Below are 21515 nucleotides of genomic sequence, written 5' to 3' on the forward strand. Positions count from 1 at the left end.
TCCCCCGCTGTACAACTGGTTTGTTACAAATTTTATCATGGTACCACATAATTGGTAAACATAGGTATGACTTCTACCAACATATTCCGCGTACAATGAAAAGTAAACTGTAAACAGGTAATATATGTCATTCTCCTTTAACACGATACGATCAAAGCAAGTAATGTGGATTATGTTTGCCTTTTTAAATTTATTTTTATAATATTTTTCTTAGAAAACTGTCAATGCAAAACATAAATCACACATAAAATTGACTTTACCTTCAAAGAAAGTAAATTTAGTGACAAACTTGAAAAAAAAAGTAACTTTTAGTTTAAAAAGTGATTCGCTATGAGCCCTGCGTTATGAAACATACGAACAAAATGAAATGCTTCTAAAATAACCGCTAGGCACTATATTTTTCTTGGTATGTTTCCAATTCAGAATTCTGCATTGTATGCAACGAAAGATATTAAAAACTATGTTCACCTTTGATCATAATCTTCGGTGAAGAGTTCATTAATCTATCATCAGCTGGGTTAACCACGTGCTTATCTATGAAACAACCCATTGAGAAAATATGAAGAAAAACCGTTACAAATGAAAAAAAAGAAAAGAAAACTTGGCAAGAACTTTAATGAACTATTTGAAAAAGAAATAGCATAGCTGTTATCCAGGAACTTATCACATTCCCCAAGTGAAACTCACTAGTCAGGCGCCTGGTAACGAGGTTTTCAAGCAACAGCTCTCCTGCACGCTAAGTTACGCGTATATCAATCCTTTTCCTAATGCAAATTTTCTGTTCACTGTCAACGATCAGTGCCAGTTATTAGCTCTGCTATCAACAAGTCTGCAAAGTGATTGCCGCTTCTGTATAATACCAGCTGTTAAGTCGGAATACATTTGCACAGTTATCAGCAAAAGTGGGTACCCACCTACATAACTTCTTTTCTCAAGAACTTCAGAGTGTCTAAGTAGTTTTCTGTATAATTCGCTGAAACGTGAAAAAAATCTTTCTTCAAAATACAGAAATATATACAAGGTACAACATTTTGAGAAATAGGCCCTTACGAGACACCTAGGTGTCGTAGTAACAAAATAGCAAAATCAGAGATAACAAAAAATAGATTAATTGTGAATACCCCATGTTCATAGTCCGTAAACTATACATACACCAACATATGTTTACAGAAGACGAAGGAGACAGAAGTACAGTAATACAGTCGGGAGCATTCTTTTTAAATACTAAGCAAAGATGCTGTGCATTGTAGAAGCGCCGTGCCGTGGGAAAAGGGCGCGAGCGGAGCGAGTATGTGCCCTATCCCAATATTCAAGTTCCAGAATCCTGATGATCTTCCGCAACAATTTTCATGGAAGTAGTTCGTGAGTACTTCAAATTATATACTCGTAGACAAACTCCCTTTAGGGATGCGCACAAGTCGAGACATATCTCGACTCGGCTCAAATTCGTGTCGAGACACACTTTATAAAATTCGAGACACGAGACAAACGTATTTCTCGACTCCACTCGAATGTCCGAATGTCTCGAAAATCTTTCTATAATTTTTAATATTATTTTTAAGAAAGTATTCACTCAGAGACACTCGGCACGAAAATTTCGGAAACTACAGTACTTGTCGGGTGTTCGAAGAGTGTTGTGGCGTGTCTTCAACAAGTAACGAAACCAAGGGGAAACAACGTCTAAATTAGAGGGGTTGGGCGTCCCCACCTCATTACAGGTGTCGGACGAAGTAGGCTGGGCAGACTGGCAAAACAGGCAGCGAACTGTGTCGGAACTAACATCAGACTTTAATGCTGGGCAAAATACAAGTGTGTCTGAACTAGTGTTGTAAAATTTCCGGAAATTTTCAACCTGTTGGTAAAAAACATTTTTTTTATTTCTTTCCGGAAAAATTGGAAAATTGAAAAAAAATGTTTGTATTAGGGTAATTTTACTAGTAATGGAATCATTTTTTCAAACGCGTGAAAAATATAAGTTCAGAAATTTCAATATTGCGAATATTAAAAAGAAAGCACTCGAAAATAAAATTATTCCAATTATTATCTACTAGCAGCGTTCACCCCGCTTCGCTGCGGTCACCCCGGAACGCAATAAACTTTGTTACTTAGATAATTTTTACTTTTTCGCTTTCAAGTGATTTATAGCGCCTGTTAGTTATGTTAACCCGCCGAGTCACAGGGTCATGCGGGTTGCATATAAATACGTTTATTTTTATACCTATGATGAACTAATAACAAAGGATTTCTACGTATGGACACCTGAATGATCAATTATCTCAAGACACTGGTAATTGAAAATTAAAGTGATATGATAAAAATCATCTAGGGTCCACATCCTAACAACCCCCCAAAAATGAAAGAAATCGGTTCAGCCGTATTAGCGTGATGAGCGGACAAAGGATTTTTTGTACGTATTGACACCTGATTGGTCAATTATCTCAAGACACTGGTAATTGAAAATTAAAGTGATATGATAAAAACCATCTAGGGTCCAAATCCTAACAACCCCCCAAAAATGAAAGAAATCGGTTCAGCCGTATTAGCGTGATGAGCGGACAAAGGATTTTGTGCGTTCTCTTTTATATATATAGATATATTAAAATGCTAGGTTTATAGGTTTGTCCCCACAGAAAAGTTTATATGTTTGTCTCCAATCCTTTCGGCAATGAGATCTCGAAACCCACAAGTGCTAAAAACGTGCCGTTTCCACTGGTCGATTCCAAATTTTGTGTAAATTGTCCAGTTCTAATCGAATATATATTTAAAAAAAAACATGGTCATTAATTTTTTATTACATTTTTGGGACACATTGGAAATACTGATTTTTTTTAAAAAGTAAAACATTAAACCCTACGAGTTATATAGTCCAACATTACATAGTTCTATACAGGGGTTGTATATCTCAGGCGTTTGTTTAATGGCCAAATGATAATGAAAAACGAAGAATAACCATTTCTCCAGTCTAAGACGAACCTTCGTTGTTTGAGGTGTTTTGCCCAATGAACACCGTATATCTCTGACGTAATTAATTATGTGTTATTTATTTACTTATTACATACTGTATGCAAAAAGAAAGAAAACACTGGTCATATATGAATTAGAAATTCCAACCAGAAGTTGGTTCAAATCTTGCAAACGGTACGAGATATTGAACAAAAAATAATCGAAAAAAATTTCCCTTGTGATACCCTTTGCCAATTTTTATGAAGTCCTTCACCTGTGTCTGTAAAGAGACATGTACAGATATGAGGAATGACATGGAGATTCATGCTCATATGTGAATTATGTGCTGTGTAGAGAGCGCAGGTACAGCTAGTTGAAAATTAATAGTCTGCAAACATTTCTGTTATGTCGTTTATTCGTGGATGTGCATTAAGGTGGATCACTAGGTTTTCTCGATCTATGCTAAACGCTGCTTGAATAGTGCGGCATTGCTTGATAGTGTCGAGTGTTTACTGATGCCAGATAATAAAGGAAGTCATCATGGAATGCTGCTTGGTTACGTACTGTAGAAATTAGTTTTCGATCCTTACCACAATTCACAGCTAAGTTCCGCTTCTCGAACTGCAATGCAAGAATCCAGGAATTTTCTTATTGTGACTTACCATAGTAAACATACAAATTTAGCAACGATGCATTATGGCGTTTTGCGCAAGTTCTTTCTTAAAATCTATTTCCTTAAATATAGATTAATATTCAAATAAAATGTGAAACATGACACGAAAATATATCTACGTGTCAAACAATATATCTATTTCGTGATTTGATTGTTACTTTAAAATACTTTACACACTCAAATAAACATTTCATGAAACGGAGCACTTCTAGTAAGATCTAACAGTAAGTGCCATCTTGTGTGCTCATTGTAAAACGAATCCAGTATTTCCTTTTCTTTGTTACCTTTTTCGATATCACAATACACAAGCAAATGGATCAGTGTCTTGTGTTGTAGCTGAAACATAACTCTATCTTATAGTACAATATTTATAATATGTAACGTTTCATTGCGCAATAGTTTAGGCAACGAGCTAAAATATGTACTGACTTCCGGGTGGTTATCCACCTTAATTACAGAATTTTTACAGTTACGTACAAGCCTACCATCACGAAGTGTTTCTGTTGCAACAAACAGGTCTCTTCAATTAAACTGAGTTCTTAATATGCTCTTTGATCTGGTGAAGTTTTGTTAATTTTAACCAAATTACTTCTTAAAAGAAAGAGCAGTAGGCAAAATGTTCCTTTTTGAAGCCAGTTAATAGTATTAATAATAGTTAATAGTAGTATTTCTATTAATAGTAGTTAATAGAAATATATGGGCACTTCTGTCTTTCGCTCGCTGGTACGTCCTCGCGCTTCCCTTTGTTCATTCGTTTTTCGCACGGTAATATAAACCATAAAGGCTCTGAACCGACCAGATTTGTTTTTCTGTTAAGACTGATGAATCACAACAAATTTGTCTGTCGCTAAAGTTCAATGGCTATTAGAGATGGAAAGTTGAGAGTTGAATTCCTGAGATAAATAAAGCAATAAGGCAAAAGTGGATGGGAGCAAAAGTCAGTCTTTCTCTCTCTCTCTCTCTCTCTCTCTCTCTCTCTCTCTCTGACACACACACACACACACACACACACACACACACACACACACACACACACACACGACATGGGCATTCAGTAAATGGAAATGTGCATTCAAGATGCAGAAATACAGTAAAACCTCTCAACTTGGCCACCTCTCTAAGTTGGCCATCTGCTTATCTTGAACCTGCATTTTCCCATAAGACATTCGTTACTTATTACTCTGTAAGTTGGCCGGATTGAAGCAATGTTTATCCTATGATGATACTGATAAATTTACCTGCGTACCTTGGCTACGCAAAATAGGTTTTCTGATTTTTCTTAACTCTTTCGTATTCCCATATGAGAGCCAAATGTTCTGTATTTGTTACTGGAGACAGAGAAGCATAGATTCGCACGATTTGTTCTTGAAGGTCAATGGCCAGAACACTACCCTGACAAAAGGGTGGTGAAGGGAGATGTGAATAAGAAACAGCACGTACAGGAATTCAGAGAATGGTTGTACGTATTTGTTTACCCTGTCTGTTTTTGCAAAACCATTAGTTATATCGGCTTTTCATCAATCGGGAGCTTTAGTAATTCTGGAAAATTCTCAAGGTTAAAGCTAACCATCTGAATTGTCATTTATTGGCACCTGACTGCTTGTCGAAAGGTAGCGGAAGTTTTGAGATATGAATTCTCTTAAGATTTTCTCAAAACATTTTTCGCTCCAAGGGAAGCACTTGTAGCTCATTAATAAAAGGTAGTTAACTACGAAATTATAATATGCATATGTGCGAAAAAGAATAAAAGCCATACGTGTAGAATGAACCACCATGAGTAACTTTGTTATTAATAACTGATTTGCTAGTTTTCAAAAGGTATTTACAGAAAATATTTGTCACTGCCGAAAAAAATCATATAAACTGCATATAAATTGTAAAATTTATAATTTTCCTTCTCTTGTTTAATCTGAATAACTCAGTGTGCTACAATATCAATTTCAATGAACTGCGTACATACGTTTCGATTTTATGGTTGTTTGTGTTATTGTGTTTTCAATCCGAATAATTCAGTGTACTAGGCTAGTTTTCAGGAAGAGAAAGGTACATATATTAAATATATTGTAGTATTTTTTCTAGTACTGGTATTGTTATGAGTACTCTATATAAATTATTTAAAAGTATCCGTTGTGCCGTTGCTTATTAAAATTATACAATCAAGTAATACTAGAAACCCTATTCTAAAAATACACCAATCACACTTGTTTTCTGTAAGTTGGCCACCTGTCTAAGTTGGTCACTTTTCAATGGAACCGATGGTGGCCAACATAGACGGGTTTCACTGTAATTGAAAATTTTCATTCAACTATCTATACAAGCCGGCTACGAGTTTTTTTGTTTTGGCCACGGGTACAGTCCGAACTAACCTACCAATTTTACAATTTAGGATTGCGGGGACGAGAAATGTTGCCCACCGAAGGACCACACAGATGTTATCGAAACTATTGTGCTATTGTTTCTTTGTATTCTTTGGCAGAAACTTCTTTAGATATCGACGCCCGCTTACTTTTGTTACTTGGGGACACGTTGAAAAAGCAATTTTGTAAACCGATCTTTCTGTTTAAAATCTTAGTTTTTTTTTTCGGATTGAGAAGCAACTAGTTTCACTCTCGAATTTGTACTGAATTACAGGTGGAAAATATTGAAGTTCTACCACGGCGGCTCAAGAGATCCTGTGTATTTGAACATTTTGCAAGCGGCTTCGGTTTAGGGGACACTAAAACGTCATGGGATGGATTTTCAGTAATTAAGTAATCTTTCATTTAGTTGGTCGTGTGATTTGTTGTGTGGTGTGGCAGACAAGAAAGCTATAAATCAGTGGTGGCGATTGACCGTTAAAAGTGGGACGCAAGACTTGATCTAAATATTTGTATATCAATGTTAATTTCCCTGGTTGATGCTATCACTTTTTTGACGAAAGGTTGTATAACTAATAGGATACTATCTTTTTCCGTTAAAATACCGTATATCGTATTTCATATTAAGTAAATTGACAAGAGCAACGCAACTAGCCCTTTGAACGCTTAAACAACGAAAGTGTAAAAAGAGTTTTGATTCCTTGCTCATGAACATCTTAAAATTCTGTCTGGAAAATTGTGTGATCAGATTATTTAATAACAAATTTACAAAACAAATAAATAGAAATAATAATATTAATCATAGTAATGAATAAGGAGGCTCTGTGTTTTGCAAAGATATATTGAAACTGTGGATTAATCAACAACTTACATTTTTAATTCCACACATGCTATTAAATGTATGTTATTACCCTAAGAAAATAAAGGAGTAAATACTAAAAACATATGCTACGACATCTAAAGAAATATTTACTTTTGCAGCTCTCGAAACATGTTTGTTGTCATTAGATGCAGCTTTCACTTTCTTGGAATACATCAAAACTCAACAATACTTAGAATCACTCCACACTCGCTATACAAAATAATCCTAAAACCTAGAATTGTAGAATTTAATTATACACTCATACACCCCAAAACACACAACTTCACACGTATTACACTACAAAACAACTGAAAAGGTAGTTGCTTCTTATTGCTCTCTTTTTAATCAATATTCCTTACTATTAGACAGAAGAAAAGTCATTTTAGGAACTATCGATTTTTGTGCAACTAAAGAAAAACTCGTCAATGTCAAAGACTTCATTTTTTGCGAAATGTTCTCACAATTAGTTTCAAAGCGGCTGACTAACATATCGAAAAAAAAAAACGCTGCAATTGTTGCGTTTCTGCGCTTCAATAGGTTAATTTAGGGACCATTTCTCGTGTCAAAATGCAAGTCCTGTAACTTCCGTACAATACGTACTCCCGCAACGGCAAATATTGTATGGCATCACTTTTTTCTATGAACCAGTAATACATACAATAACATTTCCAAATGAAACTATACCTATACATTAATGGATCACTTCAAAAAAGTGCGGGGGCAACTGCTCTCCTTTGGCACTCTAATCACCGCCCATGCTGTAAATATTTCCGAATTATGAACATTTTAATTGAATCTTAAACGTACATATAAGTGTGTAGTGTGTAGAGGAACGTCGAGTAGTTATCTCCAGATGTGACCAAAAAATGTCGCTTTTTTAAAATTACCAAGGACAATGTAAGTATGTTTCTTATCAACCATGTTTTAAAATATTATGCTGTATTTTCGTAATTTACGTTGCTGTCTGGAATATGCTATAAAACGTAGATATTTCAAAGGGACGTACGCAGGGGTAGGATTTGGAAGTCCGGACCCCTCGAAATTCCAGTTTTTGTGCAAATTTAGTCTAATTCTAGGGGCAAGTTTTCAAATTTTAATATAATTTATCCTCAAATTGAATTTGAGCCCTCCCAAAATACCTTTGACCCTTTCGAAATAAGTTTCTGTGTACATGCTTATATTTGAATTATCTTTTATGAAAATGCTATTCTACTCAAAAGTGTAAGGTTTGAAGTCTGAGCAATGAGATCTAATTGTGCTATATATATTGTGCTCATTAGCTCATTATTATTACCCTGAAAGGTATGTAGCCAACTTTCCAACTATTGTGAACGTGAGGTCCAGCGTACCTGCACCTTAATTATTAGAAAAAACACTATATATATATATATATATATATATATATATATATATATATATATATATAAATGGCCGTCGAATCCATGCTTTTCGGGGTCGCTAAGATGAACAGAAAATGCGTTTAAATCCACAAATTCAGCCCCATTAGTACTTCTAAGGGGGGACGGGAACATGTAAAGGGTAATTGAAAAAATCCTAATACCTACTTTTCGCTGACATAAGAAATCCTAATTCCTTAAGCTTGTTCTATGTCATATGTTGCTCCCACTATTGAGTACTGTTCTCCTATCTGGTCTATGGCCTGCCCAACTCATTTAAAAAATAAATTCTGTAATTAATTTCTATTTAGCCATTGTATCCTACCGGGTACCTCAACTCCGAACACTTCCAAAACATGACGTTTTAAAATCTCTCAATATCAAACCTTCCCTAGTGAGAAACAAAATTTCTGACTTAATATTTTTTGCAAAAATAAATAAATAAATAAATAAATATATATATATATATATATATATATATATATATATATATATATATATATATATATATATATATATATATATATATATATATATATATATATAAATGGCCAGATATCATGTGAACAGTTGTTAAGGCAGATCAATTTTCGCGTACCCGCTAGAACAACCCGTCGCGTTCCAAGGGAACTGCTCCTTGACACCTGTACTGCGGGACGGAGACAAACTGGCGGCAGCTTAATTATTATCTGGGGAACATTCACGTGAGCATGCATGTGTCTAGTGGAGCTCGAGCAAGGCACCATGACGGCCGAGGCGTATTGCACATTACTCGCAGACTACGTACACCCCTTAATGACGACCATGTTTCCCAATAAGATAATGCACCACATGTCACAAGGCCAGGAGTATGATGGAGTGGTTCGAGGAACACAGGGGCGAGTTCCAAGTGATGTGCTGGCCCCCCAACTCGCAAGATCTGAACCCAATCGAACACGTCTGGAATGTGATTGTACGCGACGTCAGGGCGCATTGCCCTCTCACTGGAATTTACGAGAATTAGGTGACCTGTGTGTGCGTATGTTGTATCAAATCTCTCCAGCGACCTACCAAGGATCATTGCGACCATGCCAAGACCCGTCGCCTTCTTATCCGTGGCAAAGTTGGACATACTGACAATTAGGTAGGTAGTCATAATGGTCTGGCTGATGTGTGCGTATATTTTGACTCGTATATTTTCGAGTCGAGACAACATTTTCTCGAGACGAGTCGAGACAGGCTTAAATCTCGACTCGACTCGACTCGTGCGCATCTCTAACTTCCTCTATAAAAATTGCTGTGTGAGTACCTTAGAATTCTGAAACGTATTTTTGGATAGCGTACAAATTAGTTCTTAAGTGAAGTTTTGACTCAACTACGGTAGGTTTCATTGTTTTGGAGCTATGTTCCTTTGAGGTTCATTTTTTTTTTTTTTTTTTTTATGTTTCCGGCACTCTATAACTCCGAAAGGAAGCATTTGTGCACCCAGGTTAGTCTATACTTTTTGTCTTATTTTGGTGTCAGGAATCACCTTCCACACGTCGGAGTTTTGAAACACCCTGTATAAGACTTGCACCTACAGATTAACGTGGGATCCGAACCACATGAGCTCCCACCGGGAATCAAACCCGAGTCTTTCAAACTAAAAGCGCATACGCTAACCGCTGAGCCACGAGGGGGTTCTGAAATGAAACATTTCTCGTCTTACGTTCCACGACTATCCTCTTTGGGGTAAAGAAGACGAATAATTAATTGAAACGAATTATTATGGGAAAAAATAATGGCATGGAAATGTGGAAGGACACGGGACGAGAAATGTGATCAACATAACTCGCATGGACAGGTATCGAACAAGGGATCCGTCGCAACCTGAATATGCACCCTACCATTGAGCCACAGTGCCCATGTTTAATTTTGTCGTCGGACGTTAAACCCAAAATACTTAAAAAAAAAAAAAAAAAAGATGTTTATATTTCATCATCTTTGCCTTCCATTTCTCATCCCATCTCCTTTAGTCCATACGAAATACAAGCAACCGCGAAACTGGAAAACATTTTTAAAAATCTTCATTTTTACTTAATTCACGAAGTGGATTAATTAGGCATTGACATCATTAAACAGAAGAAAATCTGCCAAATTCCAGATAATAATTTAGTAGTGTCTCCGACCGAACAACAAATTGCTCTCTCTTTCTTTAGATTGCTGCAATAAAACCACAAGGCCTGAGCATGACCTCATTTTTTATACTCAATGCTTAAAATCTGGCTACCGTATGCGGAACTTCCTTACGAAAAAAAATAAAATAAAAAACACACATGCACTCAAGGATGTTTAAATTAAAAACGTTGATCTTTAGTGCTCGCAGAGTAACTTCCTAACTACTTTTCAAACGTTATTTTTAAACCTCCATCACTATCGCATTAATATACTTAGAATGATGAACAAAAGTGAAGCTAGAAATAAGCTGTTTGTATTAGTTGACACCTAAAAGCTGTTAATGGTAGAGTCGAACCCCTTGGTTACAGAAGAGAAAAGGCCATTTTAAACATCTTGGCGTCAACCACCACCACCATCTGGTTCTCACAAATCTCACAACGTCAACTCTACTCTCCCCTCCCTCTTTCCTATTTGCTTCTTTAGTTGACACCGTATACGCTTACACATTAGATTTTAACCACATGTTGCGTCGCGACAGTTGAATCAATACAAGTTATTTATTAACTATATTAACTGTGTATGGGAATTTAATTAGCTTTTTAACATCTTGCAATGTCTACGAGTTTCGACTACAGCAGGGGTGAAACTTTTTCTCTTTTTTCGGTAACAATATCTTTGAAAAATATTAGATATTTATAAACATCTACATCTGGACGTAATTTCAATAAAGTAATATAGAAGTCCACGGAAAGAGTGTTCAAGCTTTGACATCCTTAGGTCTTACAAAACTTTGAATACCAAAAAAGCTAGTTAGATTAATTAAGATGTGTTTAAATGAATCCAAAAGTAAAGTTCAAATAGAATCAGTTGAGAACGCTCGAAGAGCACTGCCAGAACAAACTCAGAATTTTTTTTTTTTTTCGAAATATATTATTACTCAATAACTAATGACACTATAATTGTTGAGTTAATAACTAATGATGCAATAATTATTGAGACAATAACTAACGCCGCAACAATTATTGACATAGTAACTAATGATGCAATAATTATTGACACAATAACTAATAATGACACAACAATCATTGACACAATAACTGATGATAAAATAATTATTGAATCAACTAACGATGCAATTATTGAGTCAATAACTAATGATGCAATAATTATTGAGATAACAACTAATGACGCAACAATTACTAAACCAATAACTAATGACGTAACAATTATTGAACCAATAACTGATGATGCAATAATTATTGAGTCAATAACTAATGATGCAATTATTATTGAGACAATAACTAATGACGCAATAATTATTGACACAATAACTGACAACAACTATTGACGCAACAATTACTGAACCAATAACTAATGACGCAATAATTATTGACACAATAACTGAAAACAACTAATGATGCAATAATTATTGAGATTACAACTAATGACGCAACAATTACTGAACCAATAACAAATGATGTAACAATTATTGAACCAATAACTGATGACGCAATAATTATTGAGTGAATAACTAATGATGCAACAATTATTGAGACAATGACTAATGACGCAATAATTACTGACACAATAACTGAAAACAATAACTAATGACGCAATAATTATTGAGTCAATAACTAATGATGCAACACTTATTGAGACAATAACTAATGACGCAATAATTACTGACACAATAACTGAAAACAATAACTAATGACGCAATAATTATTGAATCAATAAGTAATGACGTAACAATTATTGAACCAATAACTGATGACGCAATAATTATTGAGTCAATAACTAATGATGCAACACTTATTGAGACAATAACTAATGACGCAATAATTACTGACACAATAACTGAAAACAATAACTAATGACGCAATAATTATTGAATCAAAAACTAATGACGTAACAATTATTAAACCAATAACTGATGACGCAATAATTATTGAGTGAATAACTAATGATGCAACAATTATTGAGACAATAACTAATGACGCAATAATTACTGACAATAACTGAAAACAATAACTAATGACGCAATAATTATTGAATCAATAACTAATGACGTAACAATTATTGAACCAATAACTGATGACGCAATAATTATTGAGTCAATAACTAATGATGCAACACTTATTGAGACAATAACTAATAACGCAATAATTACTGACACAATAACTGAAAACAATAACTAATGACGCAATAATTATTGAATCAATAACTAATGACGTAACAATTATTGAACCAATAACTGATGATGCAATAATTATTGAGTCAATAACTAATGATGCAACACTTATTGAGACAATAACTAATGACGCAATAATTACTGACACAATAACTGAAAACAATAACTAATGATGCAATAATTATTATATCAATAACTAATGACGTAACAATTATTGAACCAATAACTAATGACACTTTAAGTTACCTCACATTGTGAATTTGGTTCATTGTTGTATTATGTGTTCAATATCACCAAAAACTGTTAAAAACAACTACCTTACATTTAAAATTTAGGAAACAAATAAAATACCACACCAAAAATCCAGCTTTATTGTGGCCAGCTTGTTGGAAAAAAATACTATTCGCACACACACATACATATCTCGTTAGTTTTCAATTTTAATTGTATTTCCATATGCAGGTTTTGTTGCATTTGTATATTTCTGGTATTTGAATATGCAGTTCTTACTGGTTTCATATCGTATTTCCTTAATTTAAATTGATTTTTAAACAACTCCGCACCTGTTGAAAATGTTTAGAGACCTACTTTTTATTGTTTTTAACACAATGTATAAAAATAAAATATGCCTATTAGAATAAAATTCAAAATAATATTTAAAAATATTTTCCGGTATTACATTCTAATTATATTTCTTTGTTTCGGTTATCTTCGCAACCACCATGAAACTCTCCCGCGAGTCCCTTAGATGCAGCGACCCTCAGGTTAAGAAACCCTGCTCTACTCAGATATTGATGCACAATCTTTTTAACACATAGGTTTTAAACCAATATGACGAAGACTTACCAGTTGATGAACGAGGATTTGCCTGCAGAATGATTTCCAATCAGAAGAACGATAATCTTCTTCCGTGGAGCCAACAACTTCAGGCCAAATTGTTCCGCAACTTTTATCAGTCCTAAAACAAAAACATAAACAATGGATTACTTTCACAATTTATGCTATTCTTATTCAAGAGAAAATTCTGAAAATATATTTTCTTAATTATTATATTTTCCGCGGGTTTTCAACGATAACTAATTTTATTTAATGCGGAAAAGTAGTTAAAAAGCATCTTTCATGCAGGCGAGATAGTGTGTGGGGAACGGTTTATACTACAAAGGCTTGATCTTACATGATGGTCTGTGCATTCACCAACTGCACCAGATTCAAGTCCAGATTTTTTTTTTTTAATTTAACGTTCCATGTTTATTTACTTCAGGCTAAAGGGAGACAGGTAATTACTGAAAGTGAAAGATTGTGAAATAAAACTCTTGTTCTCTCTCATCAGGAGTCGAACCCGGGATCACGTGCAACAAAGGCACACGTTTTAGCCAGCAGATCACCAGGAAGGGTCACGTCCCGGTCGTGGTTTGGAATTCACGTTAATAATAGGCATCGTCCTTTATAACCTTGGTACTGGTGAGGACGCAAAAAAATAAAAATTGGACTCATTCGATGTAACTGACAATATAGAGGAGCCTTTATTTCAACATTGGGTGTGAAGAACGGAAGAAGGCTAATAGCTATTGCATTCTAATACACTGAAATTATTTCTTATGTGGAAAAGAAATAAAAATCCATCGTTTCATATCAGAAGCTCGAAGAACGAATGACTGTACAAAGTGTGCATTTAAGAAATTGATTTGAAATTGGAAAAGCAAAAGCTACAAAGGACGAATCCACTTTATAGAATATTGGTTAATTCTTTTAGTTAATTCTCTAGTTTTAAACGTTATTTTCCAAAACTATCTCCTTCGCTCTTTTTCCACTGGGTTCTAAAGTGTGTCCCATAAAAAAAGGAAAATTTTGAAATCCCCGGTATTTCTGTTATAGTAAGTTGGCACTCCTGAACGTTACACGATTTTTATCTATTGTCTTTGTAGTTAGTCACGGAGCGCCGAATAGCGCATGATCGTCATCGGGCAGAAATGGAGCGCTTCACGACGGAACAGCGTGTTGTCTCAGTGAAAACTTACTACAAATGAACTGAATATTGTAAATTTGTACCCGTACAGAAAACAAGACGTTCATGCGCTATTCGGTGCTCAGTGACTAACCACAAAGACAAGAGATGAAAATCCTGTAACGTTCAGTGCTGCCAACTTACTAGAACAGAAATGGAGCGCTTCACGACGGAACAGCGTGTTGTCTCAGTGAAAACTTACTACAAATGAACTGAATATTGTGAATTTCTACCCGTAAAGAAAACAAGACGGTCATGCGATATTCGGTACTCAGTGACTAACCACAAAGACAAGAGATGAAAATCCTGTAACGTTCAGTGCTGCCAACTTACTAGAACAGAAATGGAGCGCTTCACGACGGAACAGCATGTTGTCTCAGTGAAAACTTACTACAAATGAACTGAATATTGTGAATTTCTACCCGTAAAGAAAACAAGACGGTCATGCGCTATTCGGTGCTCAGTGACTAACCACAAAGACAAGAGATGAAAATCCTGTAACGTTCAGTGCTGCCAACTTACTAGAACAGAAATGGAGCGCTTCACGACGGAACAGCGTGTTGTCTCAGTGAAAACTTACTACAAATGAACTGAATATTGTGAATTTCTACCCGTAAAGAAAACAAGACGGTCATGCGCTATTCGGTGCTCAGTGACTAACCACAAAGACAAGAGATGAAAATCCTGTAACGTTCAGTGCTGCCAACTTACTAGAACAGAAATGGAGCGCTTCACGACGGAACAGCGTGTTGTCTCAGTGAAAACTTACTACAAATGAACTGAATATTGTGAATTTCTACCCGTAAAGAAAACAAGACGGTCATGCGCTATTCGGTGCTCAGTGACTAACCACAAAGACAAGAGATGAAAATCCTGTAACGTTCAGTGCTGCCAACTTACTAGAACAGAAATGGAGCGCTTCACGACGGAACAGTGTGTTGTCTCAGTGAAAACTTACTAAAAATGAACTGAATATTGTGAATTTCTACCAGTACAGAAAACAAAACGGTCATGCGCTATTCGGTGCTCAGTGACTAACCACAAAGACAAGAGATGAAAATCCTGTAACGTTCAGTGCTGCCAACTTACTAGAACAGAAATGGAGCGCTTCACAACGGAACAGCGTGTTGTCTCGTTGAAAACTTACTAAAAATGAACTGAATATTGTGAATTTCTACCCGTACAGAAAACAAGACGGTCATGCGCTATTCGGTGCTCAGTGACTAACCACAAAGACAAGAGATGAAAATCATGTAACGTTCAGTGCTGCCAACTTACTAGAACAGAAATGGAGCGCTTCACGACGGAACAGCGTGTTGTCTCAGTGAAAACTTACTAAAAATGAACTGAATATTGTGAATTTCTACCCGTACAGAAAACAAAACGGTCATGCGCTATTCGGTGCTCAGTGACTAACCACAAAGACAAGAGATGAAAATCCTGTAACGTTCAGTGCTGCCAACTTACTAGAACAGAAATGGAGCGCTTCACGACGAAACAGCGTGTTGTCTCAGTGAAAACTTATTAAAAATGAACTGAATATTGTGAATTTCTACCCGTACAGAAAACAAGACGGTCATGCGCTATTCGGTGCTCAGTGACTAACCACAAAGGACAAAAGATGAAAATCCTGTAACGTTCGGTGCTGCCAACTTACTAGAACAGAAATGGAGCGCTTCACGACGGAACAGCGTGTTGTCTCGGTAAAAATGAACTGAATATTGTGAATTCCTACCCGTACAGAAAACAAGACTGTCATGCGCTATTCGGTGCTCAGTGACTAACCACAAAGACAAGAGATGAAAATCATGTAACGTTCAGTGCTGCCAACTTATTAGAACAGAAATGGAGCGCTTCTCGACGAAACAGCGTGTGATGCTCCAGCTTTCGCTTTTACATCACAATTTTTCAGGTCACTGATGTTTAATGGTGCTTATATGCATATTTGACCTGCACAGTTATCTTTATTATTTGTGTTTTAATGTTATTTGTTAGTTTAAATATATTTTGTATTAGTTGAGGTAATCTGAACCTGCACCGAAGGTTACAGAATAGTGATTGGCAATGTGAAATAATTTTGGTGCCAATGTATATTTGTTAAAAGAAGAAGAAATTGTAATTATTACGATAATATATGTGAAATCTCCGACAAGAAAAGAAATTTAACAACTCAATTTTCAATCAAATTTCCTGGATTTTGAGAAGTTTCTTGCAGACAGAAAACGAACAAAACTGTGAATAATTAAAGTAAAATTACTTTAGTATTTGTTGATATAAATAGAAGTGATAATGATGCATGAGTAACTAAGCATCTCCGGCAGGATTATCCTGCCACAGCTAAATTCTCCCAAACGTTCTGGATAATGTGTTAAATCATGTTGAAGCCAAATCTAAATTCTTGTGTAAAATCAGTTATCAAATCTGGAACTTTTAATTGTGTTTTAGTAATCCAAATATTAAATTTTCGATAATTACTTCATTAAATGCGTAGATGTTTGTGTCCGGCGTTACTCATAGTTTATGTGTAATGATCGTTAAGGTAATTGATAACAGGAGAATCAACAGCCAATATTGTGGATCGATGGTACGACTTTAATGTGGATTTTAATGAATTTTTTGAAGAAATGAGGATGAGTTTAATTGCTTGGTGCGATTTTATAGCCATAAATGAGGTATGAAAGGCGACGGTTTTTGAATAAGTATAAAATAAAATAATAAATATTTGATATGAAATAAATAAATAAATAAATAAATAATGGAGCTACGTATGAAGAAATGAATGCATAAATAAGAGAATCATAGAAGTGAGTAAATAAATAATCTAAATAATATATATTAGGCTACAATCTAACCAGCGCAATTATAATTCATAATTAATTACAAAGACTAGCTGAATAATCCACTGTTTCTATTATATGATTCCTACAATATATATTATGGTCCACTGTATAATACAGCCGGATTCTCCTGGAGTATGTTACTACCTAAACAGTCGTAATCAACGAGAGAAGTCCAATAAAATAAAATCAACTATTATCAGGACCATCATCTTAGCAAATTGAAGATCGATTATGATAATGCAATTAAGTATACGATCACATGTAAAATCTTCGTTAACGCAAAGAATAATTTGTTTGTTGTTATTGATTATTTGACACTTCTATTTGAACAAAATATAAACCATAAAATTAGAATCCAGTTGTTGTTTACATGTTTAAGTAGTGTTTGTGCAGAAATAGATGTTTTCTTATACTACAATTTTAGATCTATTACCTTCATATGCAAAGGTCTGGAAAATCTTAGGTTACGTCGACTCTCTGGGGTAAGGTCAACTCGTTCAACGAATCTGGATGCGTTGAAGTATATCTTTCTAGAATAATGTTTCTAGTGGCGACTCAAGGGCTTTAATAAGTGTCACCTATCGCCGGTCATAATGATCACTATCGATAGCGTGGCATTACAAATTCAATTACAACCGTTGCGTGAACAAAAGGGAGCAATACAAAATGGCGACCCAGCCAGGATATGTGAAAGAGGAAAACCGTAGCCCTGAGAGACGACAATAAGAAGATAGACTTGCTGCGAAGTAACAAACAAGGCTGTAACAATGCTGAGGTGAACTATTGGGAGTATAAAGCTGTTAAGGAAATCCTAATGGGTTATGAATGTAATTGATTGTGACGTAATGACGCTAAGAACTGAAATGAATATTAAAGTGAATAATGCCAACTACCATAAACTTTCTACGTGCGATAAGGGCATTGTAACAGATACTCTTAATAATAGTGGTAATACGAATCATGAACGATTAAGTGAATCTAGTTATGGTGAACAAGACAAAAATGAGAAACAGAGTAATGAGAAGGTGCAATCAGGTAGTGAGGAAAAAAGAGAATATGAGCAAAAGAGTATAGATGTGGAGGAACTCGGAGCTGCATCAAAACAGACTAAACAAATAATAGGGATTGAAGACAAATTTGACATAATATTGAGAGAATTGCGTGAAATAAGGTGTATAGTGCAAACTTCTACTAAAGAGATGAAAAAGGATGCAAGTGAATTCAGGAGAGAAATGAGGAAGGAATTTAGAAAACTTTATACTTGCCCAACAGAAACTGTTGAAGAAACCCAAACCGAAATGAAAGAACCGAAATTCAAAGAAGACAAAATCGAAGTCCGTAGTAAAGATAATAACAAAGAAATGAAACCCAAAGAAGCCGAAATCGAGGAATTTGACAAATAAAATAAAATAGAGGATTGTCAGAAAACCACACCTGTGACTGAAAACGAATGTGAAATGAATAAAATATGTCAGATACCAGGAAAGAAATATGTAACGGAGGAAACAGGCAAAGAGAATAACGAGTCAAATAATGAATTGAAACACCGAGATCGCAATACTGGATCCACAGCAATGAAATATGCATATGGTTTTCCGAAGTTCCAACTGACGAAAAATATGAGAGTTCGGATTGCTTGGAAGAGAAGAAAAAAGAAATGTATAAGAAAGATGGTTGAAGGAAGACAGAAGACATGGAGACGACCAACTACGAATAAAACTGTGAGAATTCAAGAATTTTGGAAGGAAGTGAAAAAGAAACATAGGTATAAGCATATGAGATTTTGGAAGGAGTCCGAAATGCATACAAAACAACAGAGACTAAGGAAATCAAAAATAAGGAAGAGAAAAAAGAAAGAATCAAGAAGAAATGTAGAAATGAAGCAAAAAGAGAAAACAAGGATGGAACAAATGAAGAAGCTTTGTATCGCAGAGTATTGGAATAAACAGAAAATGGTGAGAAAGAAAAGAAAGAAGTTAAAGACATACGAAGAAGCAAACCAAAACTTTCGAAAAAAAAATATTGAACCAAACATAACGGAGTTCTGGATTTGTGAACGTACTAATTAAATTTCATGCATTCGAGTACAATATTGTAAATAGATCTGTAAATAATGAGTTTAAAATTTATCTTTGCAAAATCTTGGACTCTATATAATAGTGAAACTAAGCAGAAATTGCGTTGTGATGAGATGTTGTGTGTTCGTTCATATTTATGAAATTGGAGTTCAAATAACTTATTCAGTAAAATTTTATCGACAGATAAAATTTTTTTTGGCAGCGGCGGAAAACTGTGATGCTCCAGCTTTCGCTTTTACATCACAATTTTTCAGGTCACTGATGTTTAATGGTGCTTATATGCATATTTGACCTGCACAGTTATCTTTATTATTTGTGTTTTAATGTTATTTGTTAGTTTAAATATATTTTGTATTAGTTGAGGTAATCTGAACCTGCACCGAAGGTTACAGAATAGTGATTGGCAATGTGAAATAATTTTGGTGCCAATGTATATTTGTTAAAAGAAGAAGAAATTGTAATTATTACGATAATATATGTGAAATCTCCGACAAGAAAAGAAATTTAACAACTCAATTTTCAATCAAATTTCCTGGATTTTGAGAAGTTTCTTGCAGACAGAAAACGAACAAAACTGTGAATAATTAAAGTAAAATTACTTTAGTATTTGTTGATATAAATAGAAGTGATAATGATGCATGAGTAACTAAGCATCTCCGGCAGGATTATCCTGCCACAGCTAAATTCTCCCAAACGTTCTGGATAATGTGTTAAATCATGTTGAAGCCAAATCTAAATTCTTGTGTAAAATCAGTTATCAAATCTGGAACTTTTAATTGTGTTTTAGTAATCCAAATATTAAATTTTCGATAATTACTTCATTAAATGCGTAGATGTTTGTGTCCGGCGTTACTCATAGTTTATGTGTAATGATCGTTAAGGTAATTGATAACAGGAGAATCAACAGCCAATATTGTGGATCGATGGTACGACTTTAATGTGGATTTTAATGAATTTTTTGAAGAAATGAGGATGAGTTTAATTGCTTGGTGCGATTTTATAGCCATAAATGAGGTATGAAAGGCGACGGTTTTTGAATAAGTATAAAATAAAATAATAAATATTTGATATGAAATAAATAAATAAATAAATAAATAATGGAGCTACGTATGAAGAAATGAATGCATAAATAAGAGAATCATAGAAGTGAGTAAATAAATAATCTAAATAATATATATTAGGCTACAATCTAACCAGCGCAATTATAATTCATAATTAATTACAAAGACTAGCTGAATAATCCACTGTTTCTATTATATGATTCCTACAATGTATATATTATGGTCCACTGTATAATACAGCCGGATTCTCCTGGAGTATGTTACTACCTAAACAGTCGTAATCAACGAGAGAAGTCCAATAAAATAAAATCAACTATTATCAGGACCATCATCTTAGCAAATTGAAGATCGATTATGATAATGCAATTAAGTATACGATCACATGTAAAATCTTCGTTAACGCAAAGAATAATTTGTTTGTTGTTATTGATTATTTGACACTTCTATTTGAACAAAATATAAACCATAAAATTAGAATCCAGTTGTTGTTTACATGTTTAAGTAGTGTTTGTGCAGAAATAGATGTTTTCTTATACTACAATTTTAGATCTATTACCTTCATATGCAAAGGTCTGGAAAATCTTAGGTTACGTCGACTCTCTGGGGTAAGGTCAACTCGTTCAACGAATCTGGATGCGTTGAAGTATATCTTTCTAGAATAATGTTTCTAGTGGCGACTCAAGGGCTTTAATAAGTGTCACCTATCGCCGGTCATAATGATCACTATCGATAGCGTGGCATTACAAATTCAATTACAACCGTTGCGTGAACAAAAGGGAGCAATTCAAGCGTGTTGTCTCAGTGAAAACTTACTACAAATGAACTGAATATTGTGAATTCCTACCGTACAGAAAACAAGACGGTCATGCGCTATTCGGCGCTCAGTGACTAACCACAAAGACAAGAGATGAAAATCCTGTAGCGTTCAGTGTTGCCAACTTAGTAGAACAGAAATGGAGCGCTTCTCGACGA

At 34.8% G+C, this 21515-nt stretch overlaps 1 protein-coding gene across 3 annotated transcripts in view; it reads right to left on the reverse strand.

The window, feature by feature from the left end:
- The window catches only part of LOC145692726 (sarcalumenin-like), a 173549-nt gene that overhangs the window by 92806 nt on the left and 59228 nt on the right, over nucleotides 1-21515 (reverse strand). For all 3 annotated transcript variants that reach the window (XM_081768153.1, XM_081768151.1, XM_081768152.1), the window contains exon 3: nucleotides 13406-13517. In XM_081768153.1, the coding sequence (XP_081624279.1) occupies nucleotides 13406-13517 (112 nt within the window). The remainder of the gene's footprint in view (nucleotides 1-13405; nucleotides 13518-21515) is intronic.

Source organism: Thermobia domestica, chromosome 8, assembly GCF_964235325.1.
Source record: "Thermobia domestica chromosome 8, izTheDome1.hap1.1, whole genome shotgun sequence".
Lineage (NCBI taxonomy): Eukaryota > Metazoa > Arthropoda > Insecta > Zygentoma > Lepismatidae > Thermobia > Thermobia domestica.